The 26,519-nt window shown below is 37.8% G+C and overlaps 1 protein-coding gene across 1 annotated transcript in view; it reads right to left on the bottom strand.

Annotated features, from left to right (window-relative positions):
- Nucleotides 1-26,519, bottom strand: part of LOC149258679 (thermosome subunit gamma) — a 76,227-nt gene that overhangs the window by 639 nt on the left and 49,069 nt on the right. The window contains exons 3-4 of the mRNA XM_089415723.1: nt 612-894; nt 149-414 (exon numbers count right to left, since the gene is read on the bottom strand). Coding sequence (XP_089271849.1) covers nt 149-414; nt 612-894 — 549 coding nt within the window. The remainder of the gene's footprint in view (nt 1-148; nt 415-611; nt 895-26,519) is intronic.

The raw sequence follows: 26,519 nt of genomic DNA, 5'->3' as shown, positions 1-26,519 counted from the left end.
AACAAAAAGAAATCTTATAACTAAAGATAGTTATAGATCATAATTAGATATTGCTAAAGGTTGCTAGACAAAATATGCAATATTGAACAAGAAACAATGATCAGATTGTTCAGCAGAAAGAAACCAAAATAAGGAGCACAGCATATACTCTGAAGTTAACAGTTTTGCCAAGAATACTTTCGTTGCAGATGTCAAATCAAGATCAAGTGCAGATGTCCAATCAAGATGAAGTGTAAAAATGCTCTCTATGAGAAACACCGCTACTAGTGGCAATGGAAGAACTCGTGATGCCCATAAAAGCTTCGATCTCCAGGTATCCAGATCTTTGGGTACAAACACAGATTTCGTGACTGCTTTGTGCGAAAAGCTAGTCAATTCTTTTGCAATTTTGAAGATAGACTCGCCTCTTTCAAACTGAATGCAAAAACCCACCAAATAAATTATTCTCAGTTTATTTGACACAGCTCACTTCTAAGATCTTGACTAAAAGCAGAGAAACTCCATTGTGTGGCTTCAGAGCACCCAAGATATCAGGGATTGCAAGATCCTTAGAAGCATATACAGAGCATTAAAAACTTCAGAGAATATCATGTAGGAAAGAACAATATTACCTGCATCGACTTGAATGTCTCATAGTCAAGATCCGCGTGATACCAGTTAGCCATCCGATAATCTAGACAATCTAACTGGAATTCTAATCTAAGAATCTGTGCTATGAAACGCTGAATGATTCCCACAATACTGGATCCTCGATCACGGCCTCCAGGCATCCTCTTAGGGGGCATCCAGCGCAAATTTGGATTCTTATTTGTTTGCTCAGGATCCTTATTCACAACCATCTCATATAAGACCCTGTCATAGCTTGCAAGTTCCTTTTGAAAGGATGCAAAATACCTGAAAGCAACTTATGGAGGCATGAAAATCTTCAAAATAGGAAAGGAAGTACAGCCTCTGAAAACCAAGCACTCATACATTAGCACATTTTAACGAGGCGAAAGTTGGCAGATTAAATACATATATAATTCAATCAACGATTTCAGCATTCTCATTTGGTTAGAGTATTAATCAAATCTTTTTAAAATACACAAGTTTGGCATGGGGTAAAACACAAGTTACACAGTAACCTTGTATATAAAACGCATGTAAGTGCAGAAGCAGGTCTACACGTGCGTCTTCTCTTTCTTGGGTGTTCCAAATTCTTAGAAATAGACTTAAATTTCCAAAGAGGTTCATGCAACGTCAGACTGTTACATCACCATTTCTTGGAAGTCTTATTAACAAGTGTTTCACATAGAGAACTAGGTACACTTGCTATCAACTGACATGGCTCCCCATATCAGAATATCTAAAAATCCAATTTCTTTTAAAACCTTGTTATATGAAATCTATCCTTGTGACACCGGAAAGGTAAAAGCTAGGACCAGGCAAATAGAGTATCACTAGACAATTAAAATTATAGAAAATACATAAAAATTGTTCGTTGGAAGTTATAACTGATATGTATTAAAAAAAATTGGTGATATTTCAAGAAAATACAAAAAGTTATGGCAGGTACACACAAGAATTTATGGCAGGTAGATAATGATTTTTGGTAGCTTTTCATCGCTTTGCTGGATTGATGATTTTCTACATGAAGCAGAGCTGCCGGAGATGTTTGCTTTTCAAGATCAGTGCATCATATATCAATATCTCAACAGAGCTTTGAGTGCACGAAATTACTGGAACGTCATTGCTTATTCAAGAGTTCAGTATTTACTTAATATCTTAAGCAAACCAAAGACGAAAACACCAAATAACTGATTAAAAAACAGAACCAAATATTCATTTAATAATAGAAAGCCACATCGAAGCACAATGGGTCCTTTAAGCAGCAAAACACTCGTGCTTAATCACAAATTATCCAAATGTAGCTAAAGACAACATGAATCTTTCCATGGACCAAGTCAAAGTCCACGACGGGGGCATGAACGGGATGGGTTGGATGCATGTAAATACAGCTTACTTAGAAAATGGGGAAATAGATCACCCAGCCTACCAGTTGTTATGAATCCAAGCAGTCTCTACAATTTCCTGCTAAATAATAGAAAGTTTAACGAAGAAATGGGATAGCTTTCAGCCAGGGAAGAGCAACTTACTAAAAATACGATATTGTTGAAATCATGGGGCTTATCTTCACTTGACGCCACATACCGGCCCACTATTTGGGGTATTGAGGGCCTTAGTAGACTTACGTTTGGGTACTTAACCCATTTATTACATTTTATTGGATTTTGCCAATTTTTGGTTACAACTGATCTAGTCCTCTTCTGGAGGCTAGTGCCTAAACCCTAATGGAGGCATATCAATACATCACCCTCCTTGTTTGTAGGTCATTCATTCGAGCTGTTTAATTGATAAAATCCTAGGGCCAGCTTACCTATAGCACTTTGGGTACTTGTGTTTGGGCAGCAGTTTTCTCTCCTCGTGTGTTGGATTTCTCTTTCATCTCTGTTCTGATCATTGTTAAAGTGCTCTTATAATTTTTGTTTGGCTGGATTGGAGTTTTTTGAAGTGTTCATCGTAAATCTACAATGTCCTTATGACCTACAATGTCCTTATGACCTCAAAATGCTAGCGTGCATTTTTTCTTCTCTACCCAGTGCTGATTTTATGGCTGTTTCAGGGTTGAAACTACGGTTTCCATTTCCCAGCTCTTTTCTAGGACAGCATCAGTATTTTTTTATTTTTCACCATATTTTCATTGCCCTCTTTCATTGCTGTTGGTTGGTGTTTTTCAGAGGATTTAATGGGTTGATCTACAGATCTGTCCCTTATTTTTTTATCTCTTGCAGCCAATTCATTGCAGTCTTTGAAGCTATGATGCACGGGTTTGTGAACCGGGGCATGGGGTTCTCAAACCCATCTCGGGTTCTCGTCCCCAAGTACTGGGTTAGGGTATGGGTTTTTCTAAAACGCACCCAAAAGAACCGGGTTCTCCAAGTAAGCACTAGGTTCTTCGCAACTAAAATTTGGGTTCTGCTCCGACCTCAAAGCTTGTTATCGTTGTCTCCTTCGTCACAAGAAACGACTCTTTGTCTCCCATAGAAGACAAGAACTTTCTGCTCTCCTTGCCCACTCCCCTAAACAATTCTGGTGTACCAGCCTTCCCCAACGCTCCCCTCTTCCACCTGACCTTACCCTACATCCATGTTCTCTCACACTTCCAACCTTTATGATATTCCCGGGCAGGCCCAAATTCATGTTACCTCCCCACCCTCTTACTTTTATCTATTCTCAGACAGAGATATTAGAGAGGCCATTTGGGTGATGAACAGCAGCAAAGCAGCTGATGAGGAAGGCTACCAAGCAAAGTTCTTTAAGCACGATTTCCGTGCTTTGGTTAGCTACTTGGTTGATCTCTTCATCCATGTAATCCGTGAAGGTTTTCCACTGACATGGGCACACCACATCATCCATCTGCTCCACAAATCAGGTTCCAGCTCAAATCCCAATAACTACAAAACGATCATGGTGGGTCACACATTCTCAAAGTTGTATGCTACTGTTCTACATAGGAAGCTCTCCAGTGACCTTGAGCAGAGACAACTCAGAGCTAGGGGGCAGGCAGGTTTTCGACCGGATCATCAAACCATTGACCACATCTTCACCCTTCACGCCGTGATTGAGGAGGCATGACACCGCTCTTCGAAAGCCTACTGTTGTTTCGTAGATTTTTGGAAAGCTTTTGACTCTATTCCGAGAGAGGCCTTGCTCCAGAGACTCAGATATATTGGCATCTCTGCAACCCTATTGACTACTATTATGCGCCTATATGAGTCCGTTCTTGGTCATCTTTACGAAGCCCATGGGATGTCTGATTTCATTCGAAGCACTATTGGGGTTGAACAGGGTTGTCCACTCTCCCCTACCCTGTTTGGGATCTATATTGATGAGTTGGAAGCATTTCTACATGAGCATATCCAAGACACTGATGGCTGCCTTCTTCACCAGGTTCTAATATCTATTCTACTCTTTGCTAACGACGTGGTCCTCCTCTCCTCATCCCTAGAAGGATTACAGAGGCAGTTGGATGCCTTAGCTATGTTTTGTGACCATCGACAGTTGACGGTCAACCTGGGTAAAACCAAGGTTATGATCTTCAATGGGGTGAAGAAAACCTTAGACCTTCACTTTTTATTCAGAGGGGAGGAGATTGAGATCACCAGCACATATACTTACTTGGGGGTGCAATTCTCAGGTCCCCGCTTCAATTTGTGACCAGTGCTTCAACCTTGAATCAACAAAGGATATGGATCCTTAGCCCTTCTTGAGAGGCAATGCTTTCGACATCACTTCCAGGACATCTTGTCCAAGATGATCCTCATGGACACCTTGATTCGTCCCACTGTTTTATATGGCTCAGAGATTTGGGGACCGTCTATACTTGAGTTAGACTGGGCTTCAGCTGAGAGAGTCTAGATTCTTCTTCTCCGCCGCATTATTAGGTGCAAACTGACAGTGCCGCAACACATCATCCTTGCAGAGTTTGGAGCTCAGCCCTTTCAGCTTGAGACGATCTTCAGATTGGTTTCATTCTTGCATCGTGTCCAGGGCTTGGCAGACTCGATAAAGAGTAGGGACCGTTATCCTTACTTGGCATATTGCTCTTCTAAGACTATTTCCCGTTCTACTCCCTCAGGCTGAGCCAGATGTTGGTTTACAGGTGTTTCAAACCTCTTAGAGTCAGTGGGAATTAAGTTGGATCGTCTCCCTCCTTTACGATATTCCTTAGATGCTCCTAGTCACCTTTTACCTACTAGACAGGAGCTAAACAAGATCATCAGGGAGGACATCTACAGGCAGTTCGTCCAGGTCACCTAGGTCAATCCTCCAAGAGGGTTGCGCCCAAAGATGGCCTTCTACACTGAGCACTTCTTGGAGTTGAGAGATGGGCTCATTGTTCGACCCCAGTATACGTTTCACCACTGGATGCATGCTCTTCGCATTCCTCTAGGCCAGTTCAGAGTGGGTTCTCATAGACTTCGAGTAGAGACAGATCACCAGGTGGATAGACTAGACAGACTCTGCCAGGTAAGTCATTTACAAGAAGTGGAGACTGAGGTGCACTTCATCCTTGGATGCCCTGTCTACTACAAGATCAGAGGAAGGTTTCATTGCTTGTTCAGAGATTCTTGGACCCTCGCCGACTTCCCGATCAGAGATGTTTGGCCCTATATATGCAGGAGGCTCTTAGGTTCTGAGCGCATATTCTTCAGCCTCCCATCAGACCAGACCCCACACAAAGGATCACGACATTTTTCAGGGTACTACCTTCAGACAGGGGCACCAAGAGATCGATTGATACCAGTACGTATCCAAACTCTAGATCAGTGAGGATCCGTGGGACTTCACCCTGCCACACGAGATGTCAGCAGCAGTTTCATCTCAGATCCGTCCTGGGAGACATACTAGGTCCTCCAACATTCAGCAGCGTGTGAACCCCCCAAGGATACGATTTAGTGGACAATCTACACTTGTCATCGACTCTTCATCAGGCCAACAGACTTTGTTGAATTTCTTCAGTGTTATTCATTCAGCCTCAAATGTTAGGAGAGATGGGTCTGATCCTTAGACCTATTAGCTCCTGGATCTTCTCCACTAGGGCCAGATGTTGATTTACTTCATGCATTGTATCTTTGATTTACTTCATGCATTGTATCTTTTACAGGAGACCGTTTGGTTCTCCCGCTTTGTATATACAACAATGTACTCAATAGTTCCTTTGACCTACTTTGCGGTCATTAGTTGGACATAAATATAATTATCTTATCTTATATTTATCTAATTGGGTGTGCCAAACCCCAACAATGGGTGCGTGGAACCCCAAGATTAGGAACGTTAGGGTTAATTTTTTTATTGATTTTGTTGTAATTCTTTTCAAGCTCGGCCTTTTTACTTCTCTTTCTGCAGTTTCAACCATAGATGACCACTATAGATTTGTTGTGTAGGCCGAATGTCATTACTATTGTAGCTATGTTAAGGTCATTACTATTGTAGCTATGTAGCTGTAGAGCATGCTGACTGGAGATCTAAGTGATGCTAATGACATGGATGTTGATGACATGGCTTGAGGAAGCCATTGTTCACTATTTTGAAATTTCCTAGTTCATGTTTGGAGATCCCTTAAGGCAAATTTTGAATGTAGTATGACAATAGACATCTATCATGATTCTTATTAATATGTAAACTCCAATTAGCACTTGATATCAAACTAGAAATTTTGAAATTTCAATGTGAATGTTGAATGCTCAATGATGTGCATGTTTAAATCTTTGAAATTTAAATCAAAATATTTTATTTTTCTTGTTTAAAGTTGGAAAATATACAAATTCATATATATTATTATTTATAAAATATAATATATATATATATATATATACACACACACAAACACACACACACACATATATAAAATTATAATATACCACCAACGAACCCATGCACCCTATTTCAAAAAGTGACGTACCCGTCCCCGTTCCCATCCCCAAACCCACGTTTCTTGGCAACATAGCTTTGAAGCGTAAATGCTAGGATTATAAATTGTAAATGGATGTTTCCCTGCCTTAATGGGGAGCTAATACCATATCTGGGTTGATCAAAAAACAAACCTTCATAGTAGTAAAGGCTTATGGATTTATTTTGATCCGGATCAAATCATTATATTATTTGTCATCAATATTAGAGCTTTCGGAGTGGAAAAAGTGGAGGAATCAACTCACGGGACTATTTTTACGCGTGGGTCTCAATTTGGCGAATTCGGGTATGAAACCTTCCGCAGGCAGTTTGAGGCATTAAATGACATTTTTAGGGCAGTAAAAATTTGCCACTGAAGTGCAACACCTTCTACACTATTCTACACATAGATACCTTTCCAATGGTGCAAGAATCACCTCACTCTGATTCCGTATGCAAAATTTATGCCACTCGGAAGTTGACCTTCCTGTTTTGACCACCATAATTCGAGAAGATGCCAATTCAGCTCCCATTATTCATGGAAAATGGGCTAGCCATGTGATCATGATAAATAAGACTTTAGAATAGTCAATATTGTAATTTAATTGAGACTTGCAGTCAAACTCAACCAGCACGTATACTTACTTGGGGGTGCAATTCTCAGGTCCCCGCTTCAGTTTGTGACTAGCGCTTCAGCCTCGAATCAACAAAGGATATGGATCCTTAGCCCTTCTCGAGAGGCATTACTTTCGACATCACTTCCAGGACATCTTGTCCAAGATGATCCTCATGGACACCTTGATTCGTCCCACTATTCTATATGGCTCAAAGATTTGGGGACCATCTTTACTTGAGTCAGACTGGGCTTTAGCTGAGAGAGTCCAGATTCTTCTTCTCCGCTGCATCATTAGGTGCAAACTGACAGTGCCACAACACATCATCCTTGCAGAGTTTGGAGCTCAGCCCTTTCGGCTTGAGACGGTCTTCAGATTGGTTTCATTCTTGCATCGTGTCCAGGGCTTGGCAGACTCGATAAAGAGTAGGGACCGTTATCCTTACTTGGCATATTGCTCTTCTAAGACTATTGCCCGTTCTACTCCCTTAGGCCAAACCAGCTGTTGGTTTACAGGAGTTTCAAACCTCTTAGAGTCAGTGGGAATTAAGTTGGATCGTCTCCCTCCTTTCTGATATTCCTTAGATGCTCCTAGTCACCTTTTACCTACTAGACAGGAGATTAGCAAGATCATTAGGGAGGACATCTACAAGCAGTTCATCCAGGTCACCTAGGTCAATCCTCCAGGAGGGTTGCACCCAAAGATGGCCTTCTACGCTGATCACTTCTTGGAGTTGAGAGACGGGCTCATTGTTCGACCACAGTATATGTTTCACCACTAGATGCATGCTCTTCGCATTCCTCTAGGCCAGTTCAGAGTGGGTTCTCATAGACTTTGGGTAGAGACATACCACCAAGTGGATAGACTAGATAGACTCTGCCAGGTATGTCATTTACAAGAAGTGGAGACCGAGGTGCACTTCATCCTTGGATGCCCTGTCTACTACGAGATCAGAGGAAGGTTTCATTGCTTGTTCAGAGATTCTCGGACCCTCGCCGACTTTTTCAGGTACCCCGATCAGAGATGTTTGGCCCTATATATGCAGGAGGCTCTTAGGTTCCGAGTGCATATTCTTCAGCCTCCCATCAGACCAGACCCCACATAGAGGATCACGACATTTTTCAGGGTACTACCTTTAGACAGGGGCACCAAGAGATCGGTTGATACCAGTACGTATCCGAACTCCAGATCAATGAGGATCCATGGGACTTCACCCTGCCACACGAGATCTCAGCAACAATTTCGTCTCAGATCCATCCTGGGAGACATAATAGGTCCTCCAACATTCAGCAGCATGTGAACCCCCCAGGATACGATATAGTGGACAGTCTGCACTTGCCATCAGCTCTTCATCGGGCCAACAGACTTTGTTGAGTTTCTTCAGTGTTATTCTTTCAGCCTCAGATGTTAGGAGAGATGGGTCTAATCCTCAGACCTATTAGCTCCTGGAACTTCTCCGCTAGGGCAAAATGTTGATTTACTTCATGCATTGTATCTTTGATTTACTTCATGCATTGTATCTTTTATAGGAGACCATTTGGTTCTCCCGCTTTGTATATACATCAATGTACTCAACAGTCCCTTTGACCTACTTTGTGGTCATTAGTTGGACATAAATATAATTAGCTTATCTTATCTTTATCTAACTGGGTGCGCCAAACCCCAACAATGGGTGCATGAAACCCCAAAATCGGGAACATTATGGTCAATTTTTTTTTACTGATTTTGTTGCAATTCTTTTCAAGCTCGGCCTTTTTACTTCTCTTTCTGCAGTTTCGACCTAGAGATGACCACTATAGATTCATTGTGTAGGCCGAATGTCATTACTATTGTAGCTATGTAGCTATAGAGCATGATGACTGGAAATGTAAGTGATGCTAATGACATGGATGTTGATGACATGGCTTGAGGAAGCCATTGTTCACTATTTTGAAATTTCCTAGTTCAAGTTTGGAGATCGCTTAAGCCAAATTTTGAATGTAGTATGACAATGGACATATATCATGATTTTTATTAATATAAACTCCAATTAGCACTTGATATCAAACTAGAAATTTTGAAATTTCAATGTGAATGTTGAATGCTCAATGATGTGCATGTTTAAATCTTTGAAATTTGAATCATAAATATTTTATTTTCTTGTTTAAAGTTGAAAAATATAAAAATTCATATATATTATAATTTATAAAATATAATACACACACACACACACACACATGTATATATATAAATTATAATATACCCCCAACGAACCCATGCAACCTGTTTCAAAAAGTGACGTACTTGTCCCATTCCCATCCCCAAACCCACGTTTCTTAGCAACATAGCTTTGAAGCGTAATGCTAGGATTATAAATTGTAAATGGATGTTTCCCTGCCTTAATGGGGAGCTACTACCATATCTGGGTTGATAAAAAAACAGACCTTCAAAGTAGTAAAGGCTTATGGATTTATTTTGATCTGGATAAGATCATTATATTATTTGTCATCAATATTAGAGCTTTCGGAGTGGAAAAAGTGGAGGAATCAACTCACAGGACCATTTTTACCAGTGGGTCTCAGTTTGGCGAATACGGGTATGAAACCTTCCGGAAGCAGTTTGAGGCATTAAATGACATTTTTAGGGGAGTAAAACTTTGCCACTGAAGTGCAACACCTTCTGCACTATTCTACACATAGATACCTTTCAAATGGTGCAAGAATCACCTCACTTTGATTCCATATGCAAAATTTATGCCACTCAGAAGTTGACCTTCCTGTTTTGACCACCATAATTCAAGAAGATGCCAATTCAATTCCCATTATTCATGGAAAATGGGCTAGCCATGTGATCATGATTTATAAGACTTAAGAATAGTCAATATTGTAATTTAGTTAGAAGTTGCAGTCAAACTCAACCACTAGTGAGCTATTGAATTGTGTTACAACCTAGTAACTAGAAGGAAAAGGGGTTCCATTCTATTCGAGTGCATTTTGTTCCATAGATAAGCAATGTGGCCAAGAGTGGATAGCTAGAGAGAACACAGAGAGGGTTTGTGGATCGTAGTAGCCCATGGGCCACAAGCCTCACTTCTTTTTACTTGTATCCACTTCCATTCAGAGAAAGAGAGCACAGTGGCCTCACCTTCCAATTGAGTTTTCTCCCAAAAGGGTTTCCTAGGTTATATCTTGTATTAATTGTGTTTTGTGAGTTTTATTTTGTTGTTCTCTATTTTCTACATATTTTATCTATCGCATGCATAAGCATAACATAGTAATTAACGAGTCCAAATATCTAAGGAGAAATTAACACTCACAATTTAAATTTCAGATTTTAAGTATAATTCTATCAGATCTATTGTGACAAACTATCCAATGAAATATTCACAACAACTTACGGAGCATATTTGGAGAAACCACTTCCAGTTGATATGATACTATTATTATCTAGTATGTTTGCAGGAGGATGAATTCTTTAGATTGGTAACTATTTATGTGTATCCTGATCTTGTTTATCAACCCAAGGATAACAAGGCCACATAGCTAGTGTTCCTTGCCACTTAGTTTAATAAAATATTTTAATGTCATGATGTGTTGTATGTACTCCAAACAATAATAAAATTGTAAAATGAGTTATATGAATATTTGTTTAACCTTTTTTTATTATTTTTTTTAATATAATTAAACGCTTTTTTGGTAGATAAAGGTTATATATATATAATTGACATTGACGAGAATGATAACAAGTTAATAATTATTTATTTTTATTGAATGATGGCAATTTTTTTATATAATGCTCATATTATAGTACACATGTCATGTCATTAGAGTATAGCGAGTTGTACAAATTTATATATTTTTAAATTATTTTTTTGTAAATTAAAAAATAAAACCCATAAAAATTGTCTATTCAATACTTTACACCAATGAAAAAAATGAAATTTTTGAATTTAATTACAAACCATTTGTGTTTATGGTACATAGTAATTAACATATAATGTTATTTTTCAAATTATTTATATTTATTGTACATAGTAATTAGTGATATAGTACATAGCAATTAATAATAGAGTACACAAAAGTCAATTCTTGCCATCATTGCACAGTAAGAGGGGAGACATTTCAACCAATCATAGTTGAGATAAATAGAAATAAATTTTACTTAAAAATAATAAATTTAACTTCATAATGTTAAACTTTGGATAGATTTTAAATTTTTTTTGTCAAAGAAAAACTAATAGCATGTCAATGAAAAACTGAATACGTTATATCCTGCCCAACGGCAGGTATAATAAGAGTGGAAAAAAGATTTGAAACATTTTCAACAACTTATTTCGCACGGTGAACACCATTCAAGTCAATAGACTTGAAACAGAGACATCCAACCCCAAAATGGAAGAATTACTAGCATTGACAAGTATATTGCCCAGTTCAAGAACATAAACATTGACATCCTTGCATCCACTGGCCAAGGTAAAAAGGACCTTGAAAATATCAGTATTGTTCTGAACAATCTCTCCTGCATTTAGAAATTTTGCTAATATGCTATCATCTGTTACAGCATTCCCTTTTTCATCAAAACCCCTGCTTATCCCCCTCTTGGGAGGATGTGTTTTCTAATTTTATCCACCATCAAGTCACCACAAGGATTTGGGTGTACTTTCCCCTCATGAGCATGCCCATTTCAAGGCTGCCACATCCTCGTGTGTGCATGAATATAGAGGGGGCACTTTTAAATCCTCAAAGAAGAAGATGATGGTGTGATCCTATTGCCAAAAGAAGAGACGTTCTCTCAAAAATTATTTTCTCTGTCTTCAAAAGAATGAAGAAATTGCTCATCAAATAGTAGGCAACAACGCCCTCTTCGAAGAAAAGGGTGGTAACTTTGCACATTTAGCTGTGCTTTCTGCTTTATGGTCTTCAACTTCTTTACGGTTGCAGATTTTGGGGCAACTAGACATATGACAAAACACAAGCACCTCCTCTCTGACAATAATGATCGGCATAAATTCTCTGACTACAGTGATCAGCATAAATGTGAGTGGGTAACTATCGGTGATGACTCAACTCTTCCAATGTCTGGTTGTGGCACTGTTGTGATAGATAATGCCTTGTGAGGCTCTGCACTAGGGTGCTAGATTTTGCAGTAACAGTACTAACAAAATTCAATTCCAAGCTCTAGATGTACATGAACATTGTGGGATCCACTTTAGGCGAAATTGTGAATACCAACAGAATGATGTATTTGAACAAGGACTGGGTTATACATGTTTATTGGAGTCACTGATCATCATAAAGCTAACAGAATTGAATTCCAAGCTCCAAAGGTACAAAAATGCATAGTTTGCAAAAAAAAAACTAGTATGCCTGGTTTCCTGTTCTATTTAACAAAGCATATCAAAAATGCATCAAAAGTTATCATGCAACCGATCATTAGAAAGCCCTCTGCGTCTATTATAGATTGCCTTTGATAGCATGTCGTTTTGATTTCATATGCACCAGATAGAGCAATATGAATCTCATGCAAGGAGGCATGAAATTTAATGGTTTTTGGGCCATTTTTAAGCAAAATTTGAGAAACCATTTTAAGAAATTGTCGACGAGATCGGGGGCTGCATATGACGATTTTCATTTGGCCCCATGCAGAGCACACTTGCAGCAAAAATAACTGAATATGATGACGCTCACATGCTCATTTATTGAATTTTTGTTGCCCGAAATCCAAAACAGAAGCTGGCTTTCTAAGTTTGGGCTCAAGGATCATTTGTTTCAGGGGCCAAAACACACCACAGTGGTTACAAGTGTAGTTTTCATAAAGAAACTTTACCTCATATTTGCAATGCTAGATTTTTCATCTCTACTCCATTATTCATGAAATCCTCCAACGAAAGTATACATCCCAGGGCTAGCCTGTTTGAAATTCCATCGTCTGAAATTAACCATAGCTCCTGCAGTGAACAAATGAAATTTGCAGCCAACATTTTCCCCTCGATATGCTACATAGTGCATTGTTTGGTGTGTTTCCAGGCTCTATTGGGACTATCTCGCCAAGAGAAATACACCTAGATGATCAGTACCATGCTTAATAGAGAAGAAGGTCATCAATAACAGTAGATTACACAAAGGAAGTCTAGGTTGAAAAGTGGTTGGCATTGTGCCACTGTGGTTGCATCTGACGAAGTAGATCAACAACGAAAGTACGCATGCCATGCTTTGGATGAGAGAGTTAGCTATGGTTTACACAAATGCTACAAATGCTGATCAACTCACCTACGAAATTTAATTTGATGACCCAAGACTATCTATGGTAGCTTGAAGGCAAGGGAGCTGCTTAAGGGCGTTGGGGGCAATGAGCCATCATCCATGAGTCCATTGTTCATCCTCCATTCATGGCCTACATTTAGTGAGGGCGGGCTCCTCATTATAAGTTTGGGTGAGCACTCATATATATCATGTGGCCCATATTCACATGCCTCTGTGGTTGTAGGGGAATTACTTCACACCAAAATATGTTATAAACTTATATGGCATGGTACTTTGAAACAAAACACTTCATATGCCTTGCCATACCCCCTTCAACATGCCATTAAGTTTCCCCCACCCCATGGGGTAAGTTAAGTCAATTTTTCATATGGTGATTTCTCCTTAACAACTAATCAAAACGCATATCTTAAATCCATAATGCATCTCATTAAATTAATGTTTGGTTTTAGTGGGTTTGGTGCTAAGAATAAAGTGCAACATGATTTCATAAAAACTAAAAGGTTAAGGGTTCCATTTTCACTTATTCCGAATATGCTGCTACAACTATATAAGAGAATTACAACAGCACTACAAAACTCATTTTGTACATATAATTGAATGAATAAACAGAGGCATTCAAGAACTAATCAGGGGTTTTGGTGCTAGTATAGAGTGGACTTTATATTATAAAGTTATTGCAGGTTCAAGTGATAATAAAAAAGTGCAATGGAGTTATATAAATGGCAATAGGAGGTTATGGGTTCTACACCTGCTCACTGCAAAGCACTGCTACAGCCATGTTTTGGAAGCCAATGAAAACAAAATAATCTTCAAATCAACTCATTCTTCCACCAATTTGATTTTTTTTCACTTGGGGATATTGGCATAAAAGGTGCCAAATTTGAGACTAATTTGGGCAGCCGATGAATCAAAACTTATGATGGATTGCCAAGAAAGCTACTACAACAAAATGGGAGAAAGACATAGCAGCACCAAATCAGCCACAAATTCACCACAGATTTGGCAAATGGCTAAAAGCTACTACTATAATTGAATCTAACAAAAGCACAAAACAAGCATTCCCATTGGTGGAGAAGAATGATGTCCTAACATAATTTTGGGGCTCACATATCTTCCCCAACACTCTATAATATAGAAAAACACTCACTGTAAAGAACCAAAAGATCAAATCAGCAGCACAGGAGGCAAGATTGAAAGCAAAGAGGCCATTGAAAACTAAAGATCTGCCTGAAGAGCCACTCTTACTACACACAGCAAGTAACTATTCTTCTTCTTCTACTTCTCTTTCTCTCCATTCTCAATTCTCCTTGCATGCCCAAGAGGCATATTGTAGTCATTGTATGAGTCCAGATGCTATATTGGCTTGCAAAAGAGACTTAGTTCCCTCCTAAGACCCAAAGTATGTCATTTTGGAAGAGATTTAATGAAGGATACCAAAGCACTAATGGAGAATCAACCCCCCTGTGGCATTGTACCTTAGTTTTCACAAATGGTGCACAACAGAGGTTATATAACTCCCCCAATGGCATTTCCTTTCTTCATGTGAACAATTTTGATGTAATGGTTATGTGGAGAATCCCGAAACAGAGCAAAGTTAGCCCCACCCTTGGTGTCTTTTAATTTCCTATTTATCAATGCTAGAATCCTTATGTAAATCAGCTATTCGCTCTGTTACACTAATGAAATAAAGTTCCTACCATTACTCTTGCATTTATTGTGTGTATTTGCTTCATGGGAATTCATTTAAACTTGTTGGCTATGTTTTAAATGCCCAATAAGTCAATTGTATGGAGTTTGCAGCCACAGAAAAGAGTTTGTAAACAACCTTCCCTTGTCTACGAATTCATTTTCCCTGAGATATTTGCCATACATAATTACATTATGATGCCTATGGTTCAAAAAGATTGTTCCTTCGGCTAAAATCTACTAAACCTGTGTTGTCTGGACTTTGGCATTCTAGTCACTCCTAAATACTATGACTCAAAACTCTTATAGCTTTTTGAGGCTACAATGACATTATCTTCTTGAAAACAAATTTGTGCAAAGGAGGATATTTGATTCATGGAGGGTACCTAGTACCTACCCTTAAACCAAAGAGTCAACTTGAAGGTCTAAAGCAATGTAGGAGGTTTTCCTACACATTATGCCCCGACATTGACCCTATGAGAGTAGGAACAAGCTGGGAGACAACGGATCCACAATTTCTTAAATCTTTTTTTTTCAAATATGATGGGTTTAGAGACTTAGTGCTTTACTAAATATCTATTTGATTATCTTTAGTTAAATTCAAGTCTTAAACCATTGTTTGTTCAATGGATGATTTAGTCCTCCAATGAAATGATTAAACCACACTTCATGGGAATATGTCAAGCTTGGTAGAGGCAGTTTATAACCCTATAATGTAATATGCCATGGTCCTAATATGCTTGAAATAGTCTGTTAAAACATGGACAAGCTAGCACTCTCACCCAAGACCTATCCCTAACTAGTGGTGTCGAGATCCCTTGTAGATGAGAGATATGCTACATAATACAATTGATTCAACACAATAATAAACACAAAAACATAGAGAAGACCCTTAGGGTAGGGCAATACCATCAATTACTCCTTAGGGAAGGAATCACTCCACAAGCCATGCTCGTTACATTAGAAATCCAAAATGCTCAAGACAATGGTATCCATGTGTGTATATGTATATATAATCTCTCACGTCACACGTGTCTTCCTAGGGACTATGCCAACTACCCCTCATTATTACATTCCATAAATTATTACCCTCCAATAGCCTAGTGGGCTTTATTCAATGAGCATTGCCACATCACATTAATTGATGAGTTCACACACCATCAAATTAGTGGGCCTCATTCAATGGCCACATTACATTAATTATCCTCCATAGGTACATTACACTCCATCTCCTTTCACATGTTTCATCCTTGAAACATGTGTTAATCCCTATAATATGATTGTTTAACCGGTGCCAACTTTTAACAAGCACAATAACCCATCCATCCTAATGAAATGCATACATGTAATCCCTAATTTTCCTTTCCACATTAATATTTCTTATGTAGTGCCTCTCATTCCCTAATTTCATAGTGCTACTCTAATATCCCCACTCATTATTGTGATGCCTCCATGTACCTCTTTAGTGGGTGCTTAGTCAGTTCCATGTAAGTCCATCTTAGATTTGTTGATTCTTATGGTCTTAAATCAATGAAAGTTGTTCCTCAAGATGGTGCAAGTGGCAATCTATAACCACCTTTGATATTTTTTCTTCTCTCTTTGACTATGTAACTTGTTTCATTGATGGATCTTCCTTTTCCTCTTCCTTTTTATGCCCTTCTTGATGTTCATCCTCAAACTCTCCTTTTGATGCTTGCTTGAGCTCTTATTCTAATTCATAAACGAAATCTTCAACCGACAATCTTATCGATCCACCAACAATTTCTCTATAACAAGTTCTTTGTCTTCCTCCTTGGGACCTTGTTTAATAAGAAAAATATCATAAAATATGATTTTCTTTTTCTTGTACCAAAGGTTCAAAAATTTCTTCGGCACATTAAACTTAACCATACCCAATGAGTACATCCAAAGATATCCAAGATGATATCCACATCATTCGTATATATAGCATGAAAATCTGAATGCAAAACATTTATCTATTCTAATCTTCAAATCCTTAAAATTTGAACATTGTCACGCTCAATTTGTCTAATTTGGATATGTTTTGCAACAACCTACAATCTTTTATCCAAGTCAAGATTGATGAAAAAATGCTTGCTTCTAGAATTTATAGAAATCAAGAGCTTCTCTTCCTAAAGTCATTTGTGAACATGCAATAGGAAGTTCTCCAATGAAAATTGTTAGACACCTAATCCTCGAGGATTGGGTGAATATCTTGTAAATATGTAAATAAAAGGAAATATGAGCAACTAGAATAGGAACCGACCTTGAAAGATGAAATCAAAGGTTGCTTTTATATGTTATATAAGTCTATTAGCATCAATGCAATAACAAAACACATTTGATAGTTATTCCTTGTATCAAAGCCAAACTTAGGTTTTTCAACCCTCTCCTTGTAACTTCCTAACAATTCCCTAACCAGGTTGCAAATCTACCTACCTATCTTTGTTGCTCACGAGTATTCCCTAATGCTCCACTATGTGCCTACTTGTCAGAAACAATAACGCTCTCTACCGCACTAACGCTCTTGTCCTGATAGTTTTGATTCAGTCCTATCCTTGTCTATCAAATAATTGTACCGAAAAGTAGAGGCTATCACCAAAGGAAACCATTCCATCTATCTCTATGATCGTATATCAATGATCTATTATTTCTCAGTTTGACCTTTTGAGTTGGTCTATCATGCCTTTAGGCACATAGATCATGCATTTTGTTCAACCATTCTCCAAACACCTCTCTTATCGCAAGTCGACCAAGTCCTTGTTGTATGGAGCTCGAGAATCTAACTAGTTTTTGTTATCATTATCAAAGAGCTTGTGAATAGGATTCAAGACCGAGCTTGAGACATCGATCCAAGTGGTCTTGTTCGTGGTCAAGTGTTCAAAGGTTTTTTTATCCTAGAGTCTCATTGCATCCTTCTATTGAGAGGCGACTCACTCGATCAATTGTTATCGTGTCATATTTTTATTAGAGTGTGACCTCCTTCCCTTATTGCACCAATCACAGTAGAGATCAAAGCTTATGCACAAAGCCTTAAATTTATTTCCTACCCTAACATTATTTCCTACGTGAGCCTAGGACGTCCACACTGCAACTCATTTATCGCCTCTGATATAGCTTCTTCACAGTGCACCCAATGCTCCATAGTAGACTTGTGCATGGTGGTATTATTGAGTGCAAGTCATGATAGCGTCAACGTTTACATGTTCGCTCATGTATAGAGAGACCAGCATAAACAGGTGGTAGTTATCAATTATACATATTACAATGTCAACTTTGTCACCTTCTCAATGGCTTGTCAATGCCAATACGATAAAGGATGAATCAACTTCTATGTATATCGAGTAGAATTGAGATGCCAACAAATATTGTCTGCATCCATCTCTCTCCTCTTGGTTTGTCAATGCTAGGGTTGTCTATTTTGGTGCTAGTTGGTAGGATTGTCGGTATTTCATCAATGTTCATACTTGGGTTTCAATTGCATCATAAACTCCAAGCTTAACCCCTCTGTTGCGGCAAAGCAAGTTCATAAAGGATTTTATTTAGCATCTTCAACATTTGTTGAAGATGAATTTTCTCATCTCCATCATTGGTGTGATGCTGACTAGCAAGGACAACTACAAAGAATGGGCTAGAAAGATCAAGCACACTCTTGGTTTTAATGACTTATGGAAAGGTATCTATGAAGGAGAGGATGCACCTACCAAGCCCACATCGGATAAAGAGTTAACCATTTGGGAGAACAAAGACAACAAATCCTATGCCCTGATTGCTGCTTCTATAAGTGAAGAGGTGAGTTGTCATATAGTTTCAATGACAAATCCTTATGCTGCATTGAAGAAGTTGAAAGATCTATGTGCCTCACACTAGAAATTGGAAGTTGTTCAGTTAATGGTCAAACTATTTAACCTTGAGCTGAAAGATAACGATCCCTTAGCCCAAGCCTCAGAGATTAGAGCCATCATGCATGATGTAGATGCCACTGGAGTTCAGATGGGAATTCCTCCCACAACCTTTGTCAAGGCCCTCTATCCTACATGCTTTCACTATCTTGAATCCTTACAAGCTAGTGCGCAACTCAAGGCCATTACTTTTGACACCTTAGTGGAAAAGTTTGCAAAACGAAAGAAAGCTTTTAGGAAGAGGAAGATAGCAACTCCATCCTCTAGAAAAGCAATGTGCCTTACTCAGAAAGAGAGGAATTAGTCATGTGATTCTCCTAAAAGAAAAGGCGACAAAAGAGGACGTGGAAGGAAGAATTTCATAGACAAGGGGGCCAAACATCATCAAGAAGAAAGATCTTATCTTCACTGCATTCTCGCTATGACAAAGATGAACATGATGCATCCACATGTTGAATCCCCTTGGAGAGGATCAAATAAGACCGCAAAGAAGACAGAGATAAAGCAACTGAATCTGCCCATTAGATTGTTTCTCATTGCAATATCAAAGTAACTGAAGATCAATTTCATAATTCAGTTGCTTCTTGGGGAGATGCATGGTTGCTTGATACAGGGGCAACCTGCCATATGACCTTTTGGAAAGACTTCCTTGAAGACCTCAATGACAAGGTAGATGGAGCAATGTACTTTGCAAACAAATCAAATCTTAGGCCTACAAGCCTTGGTACCATCAAGCTTATGTTAGTTTTCCTGCGAACTTAGCACCCGATATTTAATTCCTAGCAGAAAACTTATCTACTGAATAAATACACAGCTAGATCCCTAACAAATTCAGCGAAAGCAAATTCAAATAATTGATCACTTGAAATAACACAGATTTATGCCCAACAAGTTTTTCATTAAAAAAAATCCAAACTTAAGAGGGTTCCTGTCCTGGGATAATGGCCCACCTAAGGAAATATAGAATACAATTAACTTGGATCTAATCCAATAGATTTGTCCTAGATCAGTGCTCAATCTTTCATGTAGATTTGGATCTCCAACTTCTTTGTACTCCCTTAAACCCACCACACCGCTCACTAAGATGCTTCTCTCAATCTTGTGCCATTGTTGTGTGTCTTTCTCCTCTCCTCAACCCTGCTTTTATAACTTCACATTAAGTTGAATCCCTAACCCTAACCCTAACACTAATCTCAAAATGATTAAAGATTGAGATTAGATCTCGCCTTATTTGAGATCAATAGCTAAGATTAAATATTACTCACTAATCACTAAAGTAAATTACTTTACTTTTCCTAAGTTTCATTTAGCTCAATGAGCCAACATAGTAAAATGTGGTTTTTCCTAAGTTAGACTTAGGCTAAGTTACATTAGCAACTTACTCACTTGAGCAAGTGTTTTAAGGAGAATGTGGGCAACTTTTGCACGCTTAGAAACAAGGCCTATGAAGAAGTACCTTCCCAAGCAATAAAAATAATCATTCCCTCTTAGCGAGGGAGGTACTTCTAGAAGAACCTCGTCCATCTAGATCTATCTCCAATCCCACCACATCATCCGTTGTTGTAGCTACTCCCTCTAAACTGGAAGGATTCCTTGCTACCTGCTTTGGAATTTGCACCGAAGACCTGTTTCTCCCAACCATGATCCTAGGAGCCTACTCCTAAGCATCCATCGTGTTAGCTCATACCAACTAGTTTTGACAAATCTAGAAGAGGCCTCTTGTATATCTTCCAAACTAGAAAATTGAATCCCCAGTCTCAACTCAATATTCAGAGCATCCTACTCAATCTCTATCACTAACATCGATCCTTGATCCAATACCCCCCAAGATCTACCTACAAGTTGGCCCTGCACGCTAAACAACTGACCCTTCCTAACACCAAGACTGATTGTTGTCCTAGGTAGCTCCCTTTGAATGTATGAATATGTAATGAACAAGGTTCGTATACGCAACGAAAATCTTTAAAATACTTCAAAGACGTAAATGTCCATTGTAAGACATGTAAACTGCATATTGGATTGATGTAAGATATGAGATATTACAAATGAGAATGAGGGCCTTCTTATATATCCTAGGCAAGTGCCCTTTCATGAATGGTCATGTATCTAAGACATGCCTCTTCATTACTAACTAACTAACCATTAGTTAATTAATTATTATTTATTATTATTATATTTATATTTATTATCTCTATATGAAGTATATTCATAACATTGCCTCTCTCTTCAAGAAGCTTTGTCCTCAAAGCTTAGTAAGAATATCTTATCGTCTCTGAACTTTCATGTTTGTTGATACAAGATGATATGATGCTCTGAGTGATAGACAAAATTGTCGTACTGAGAATGGATCGAACCATCCTAGATTAATCTTATGTGGAATCTTCTAATCTCTGGAAATTTGTGATGAATAGTTATCGTAGGACTGGATTTTGCAAACTTTAGTATTCTTGGGAACTATGTTACTTGGGAGCGGGAGCGGGAGCGGGGAGCGGGAGCGGAAGCGGGAGCGGGAGCGACCATTTTCAGAAGCTCCCGGTTTGGGAGCGAATCGGGGAGCGATTTTTTAAAAATATATATATTTTTTATATTTTTTAATTTTTGATACATATATGTCAACAAAAACATGTAGAATGATGAAATAGACATAAAAAACATAAAAAAACATAGATTGAACCATATAACAACAATCATCTAGAAGTTATAATCTTCATCAACCATGTCCGCAAGTTAGTAACATAGTAACATACAACATATTGAGTCTCATGATTCATCAATCTTAAAGTTTCAAGCTTTTAAAATTCAATATATAACATTTATCATCATTGATCACCAAAGTTGTACTTGTAAGCTAAGTGTAACCATTACAACAAATAATATCTAACATGAAATGAAATGTTATAAAATGAAATGAAATGAAACAACTTTCAACTTTCATGAAGCATCATATTCATAATTCATTACTAATGAGTTATAATTGCCAACTTCAAACTTAAATTGTCATATATTGTTTAAAAAAATATCATAATAAATATGAAAGAGTCAATAGTTATAAAAGCTACTAGAAACTAGAAAAGAGAAGTAAATCTATTATCTATTTCTTATGCTTGGGCCTCTTGCCACCACGAGAAATGTCTAATTTTTTAGTCTTGTTGCAAAATCAGGATCTTTGTCATTAATATCACCCTCCAAGCATTAATATCCAGAGGTATCTTTGTCATTACCTTTGTATCTGTATAGGGATCTTTGTCATTAATATCACCCTCTAAGCATTAACATAAGATAGAAAAAGCATAGCATGTCAAGTCAAGATTTTGTTTGAGTGATGCGTACATTTTTAGAAGGGTCATGATAGAGGAGTTCGACAACCAATGTCACTAACATCAAGGTACATAGAGGGATTGGTACTCTTGATTAAATATGAGTTCCATACCCTAATACATGACAAAATTCAATGGAAACATTGCAATCCCCCAATCCTGAAATCCTAAAAAACTGATAAGTCTGCTGGATTTTGAATGAAATCTAAAATTCTACTTTCTCCATATCAAATCCAATGAGGACGAAACCACTCTCAAACATCCTGAGTCATTTCATGGTAATGTTAAAAATTTAAGTAAAAGGATGAAAATGAAAATTAAAGAAAATGTCACTTTTACTTTAAGAATTTAACATTACCATGAATAGCATATCAATACTAGGGCCTAGACTTGATCATTAAGTTGCCCCACTCAAAAACTATTTGTTTCTTTCAAAAAAAATTGCATTTCGAACATTACTACAAAAAAAAAAAAAATGCAAAAAAGGCAAAACGCTCCCGAAAACGCTCCCGAAAAGGCAGGGAGCGAAATTTTTTTAGGGAGCGCGCTCCCGAAATCGCTCCCTTTTCGGGAGCGATTTCGGGAGCGCGCTCCCGACCCGCTCCCGAGTCGCTCCCGCCCGGAGGGCGGATCGGGAGCGGGAGCAAGGGGGGGGGGGGGGGGGGCGCTCCCCCGCAACACTGCTTGGGAACATAAATTTGTCGTTTATGTTCTGAGTGATACTAGTACGTAGATTGATTGGAAAGTTTGCTCTTGTGATTCGGATGTCGATAAATAGTTCTTTTGGTTGGACTTTCCCTTATCATGTTAGTGGTTGTTTCTTGATTTCCTTCAGGCGCTGTTGTTGTTGAGTTGGCTACTGAATCATCACTTGGAATTTCCATTGTTTGAACTGCAACATCTACATAAGTTTTAACTTCTCATTTTTTTGAGTTATGATATTGATGGGATCGGTATTTGTTCCTTTATCTTCAACTTGGACTAAAGGCTTCGATACTTCTTCTTGTGTAAGTCGTTCTAACTTGTCATTTAGTGACTTCTTGTCACTTTTAAGCTTCTTTATTTGCGTAGGGTTTGGTTATGATTCCTTAGACGTAAAATCTCTTCGCTTTCTGGATTGTTGGCTTTATGTTTAGTATTCTCCTCATCTTGTAAACTTTCGATTTGTTCTAATAATGTTTGATTAAGGTTCTTTAAACATGAATTTTTCTCTTCTTGTTCTAATAAGCACTTCTTGAGTTCCTTCTTTGTGGCTTTGGCTTTCTTGACTTGTTTGTGTAGCTTTTCATTGTGCTCTCTAAGGTGCAAAATTTCTTTGTCTTTACTGGAGATGACTTCTTCAAGCTCCTTTTGTTTTTCTGATTGGATCTCTTGGAACACCAATTTCGAAATCTCCTTAAGGTTTTGTGATGAACGTGTTGTTGATTCTGACTTTATGGTCATGTCTTGGAATGTGATCATCTTCTTCTTACAAGGGAACATCAAAAAAAAAATCTATGTTTAAAAAAAACATACCCAATTCTTTAAACCAAGGTAATCCGAAAATTATGTCAATCTCTTCTCTAAGCATAGTTGCTACACCAAATTGAGATACATACTCATATTCATTAGTTATTACTTGCAACTTACAAGATTTTAATTTTGTATTCGATATCGAAATAAGAGGCTTCTTTATTCTCGATTATATTTGATCCTTAAATTAATAATTGATTTGCTAAATTAACATTAATGTAATTTTCCTAATGATTCTCGTTGATAATGATATTAATATATTTTCCTTGGATATTCCCTTTTAATGTACATAATCCATAACATGGGATCATGTAGGTTTACAAGAGAATCTTCCTTCCATCATTTTCGAATTAGACTTCATTCTTTTTTCCTCAATGATCGACTCCATCAATGTAACCTTGTAATCTTTTATGTAGCCACGATTTTTAATATAATCCCTTGCACTTTGTACTTCAACTTGTCCTTTAACTTCTATAATAATCTTTTTTCAAAAACAGAATTATAATGATTTTTTTTCTTAAACTCTCTTCTTCTTTTTTATAATTTTTTTAAATTTTATTTTGTTTTATTTTTTTTATAAACCTTTTTTTCTATATATATTTATAATTTTTTCTTTCTTTTTGAAAAGTTACAACCCTAGTGAAACGTGCCTATTCACCTCTTTAGGGTTACGGGTATAATATAAAATATATGTCCACTTATGTGCCTTTGACTCAGTTAATTTTCTCCACGTAAAAAGTAAAACTTACCATTCACATAAAGGGATTTTGTATTCCTTTTGTTTTTCTTTTACCTTGAAAATACCATGGGAAATTACCATGGGTTGCTAAAACCACGAGCTTGTAAACCACTTAATGAAGAATCAAGATAATCTTATCTACTCTTCCTTCTCTTAAGTATAGTTTTAAAGATATTTGGAAATATTCCCTTTATCATGCACTTTTTATCAATAATGTAGAACCTTTTTATATATATGAATGTTCTCCTTCAAAATTTACATCGGACTACTTTTTTTAATAGTATATTTTTTATATGATTTTTTCCATTAAATCTTTTCTTTTCTTTTTTCTAATCTTTATATGTACTTCTTTTTTTCTTCTCTTTTTTTTCTTTAACTATCTTCTTTTTTCCTTCTTTTTTTGGTTTAATGGCCAAAGCCCTGAATGACGAAACTAGTGAAACAGAGAAACTCCAACTTTGTGTAGCCAAACGCTTTAATTGTGACGCCAACAAGGCTGACGAAGGATTAATGGCCAAAGGCCGGATCAAACTAGCTCTCTTCAGTGGTTGAGCGTCCAGAGGATCCAACAATTCTGATACCAATGTAATGAACAAGGTTCATATATGTAGCGGAAATCTTTAAAATAATTCAAAGATGTAAATGTCCATTGTAAGACATGTAACGGTATATTGAATTAACGTAAGATATGAAATATTACAAATGAGAATGAGGGCATGCTTATATACCCTAGGCAGGTGCCCTTTCATGAATGGTCATGTGTCTAAGACATGCCTCTTCATTACTAACTAACTAACCATTAGTTAATTAATTATTATTTATTATTTTTATATGAATTATATTCATAACATAATACTTGTCCTTTCTAAAATACAACATCATACCCTTCGTACTCCAGAGTTAAGATTGAGAGCAAGTTTATCTTAAGCTCTAGGACATATAACACATTTGTCACCTCCAGGGATCCCCCTGATTCTTGATGGAATAACATTGTTCCAACCCCTTTCACTTCATGTATGGTACTCATACAACTTTCACATGCATGTCCAAATCTATCTCTGAAACACTAAGGAACACTTCCCTCATTCCCGCCATATGGCGAGATGCTCCATTATCCACAAACCATGAATCACTGTCCACATACCGAGCACTTCTAACTCTATTCCTGAAAAGACAAGCAACTACCAACGAGCACTCCTCAAATTTTGTTGCAAACTCTTCAATATTTGTTGATGTTGCAACCTTTGCTTTACCTATCTTTCTTTTTGTTTAGACACTAGCTCGCATAATGTCCTAGCTTCTGATACACAAAGCACTTGACTTTTCTCATGTCCTTCTTCCCATCATGAGAGGACCCTTCCTATCCTTTGTTCAGTTTGGCAATCCCCTTACCCTTTCTTGCATGATTTTAAAGAGTAACGTTCTTCCCATCCCCTTCACCTTTTACGAGGTTGCCACGTAGAGCCTCCTCACAAGTCTCCTCTTGGGTGAAATTATGCCACAACCTATCCCAAGTTGGGAGATTCTCTCATGCCACGACTCCCTTAACAAAGGCACCCCACTGTTTTATGAACCCATTCAAAGATGTCCTTACAAGTTCTAAGTCTGATACTTTCTCTCCTACTACAACAATCTCATCTTGTACTTGAGATATTCGAGTGAGATAAGAAGAAACTGTCTCATTCTTGGACATCTTGGTGCCCCAGAGTTTCTCTCTTAGCACCATTTTCCGATTCTGGTTGTTGCTTGGTATAGCTTGGTCAATGCCTCCCACATTTCTTTCATGGTTTTCTTCCCAAATATATGAGGAATAATGTGATCCTTCACTCCATCCAAAATAATCCTCCTTTTCACGTCCTTGCCAAAAGTGTTGCATTGGTAGGAGGAATCTGAGTTTGTTTTATAAACTCCCAAATCTCATTCTCCTCTAACACTAACATTATTCTCTCCTTCTAGGTGTTGTAGTTAGACGACCCATCGAAACAAACTTCAAACCTAAGACCGGTAGCCATCTC

Source organism: Pinus tabuliformis, chromosome 6, assembly GCF_031772625.1.
Source record: "Pinus tabuliformis cultivar Carrire ecotype Pingquan chromosome 6, CPIR1, whole genome shotgun sequence".
Classification (NCBI taxonomy): Eukaryota; Viridiplantae; Streptophyta; class Pinopsida; order Pinales; family Pinaceae; genus Pinus; species Pinus tabuliformis.
Note: the sequence above shows the minus strand (reverse complement) of the source record. Positions and strands in the feature narration are given on the sequence as shown.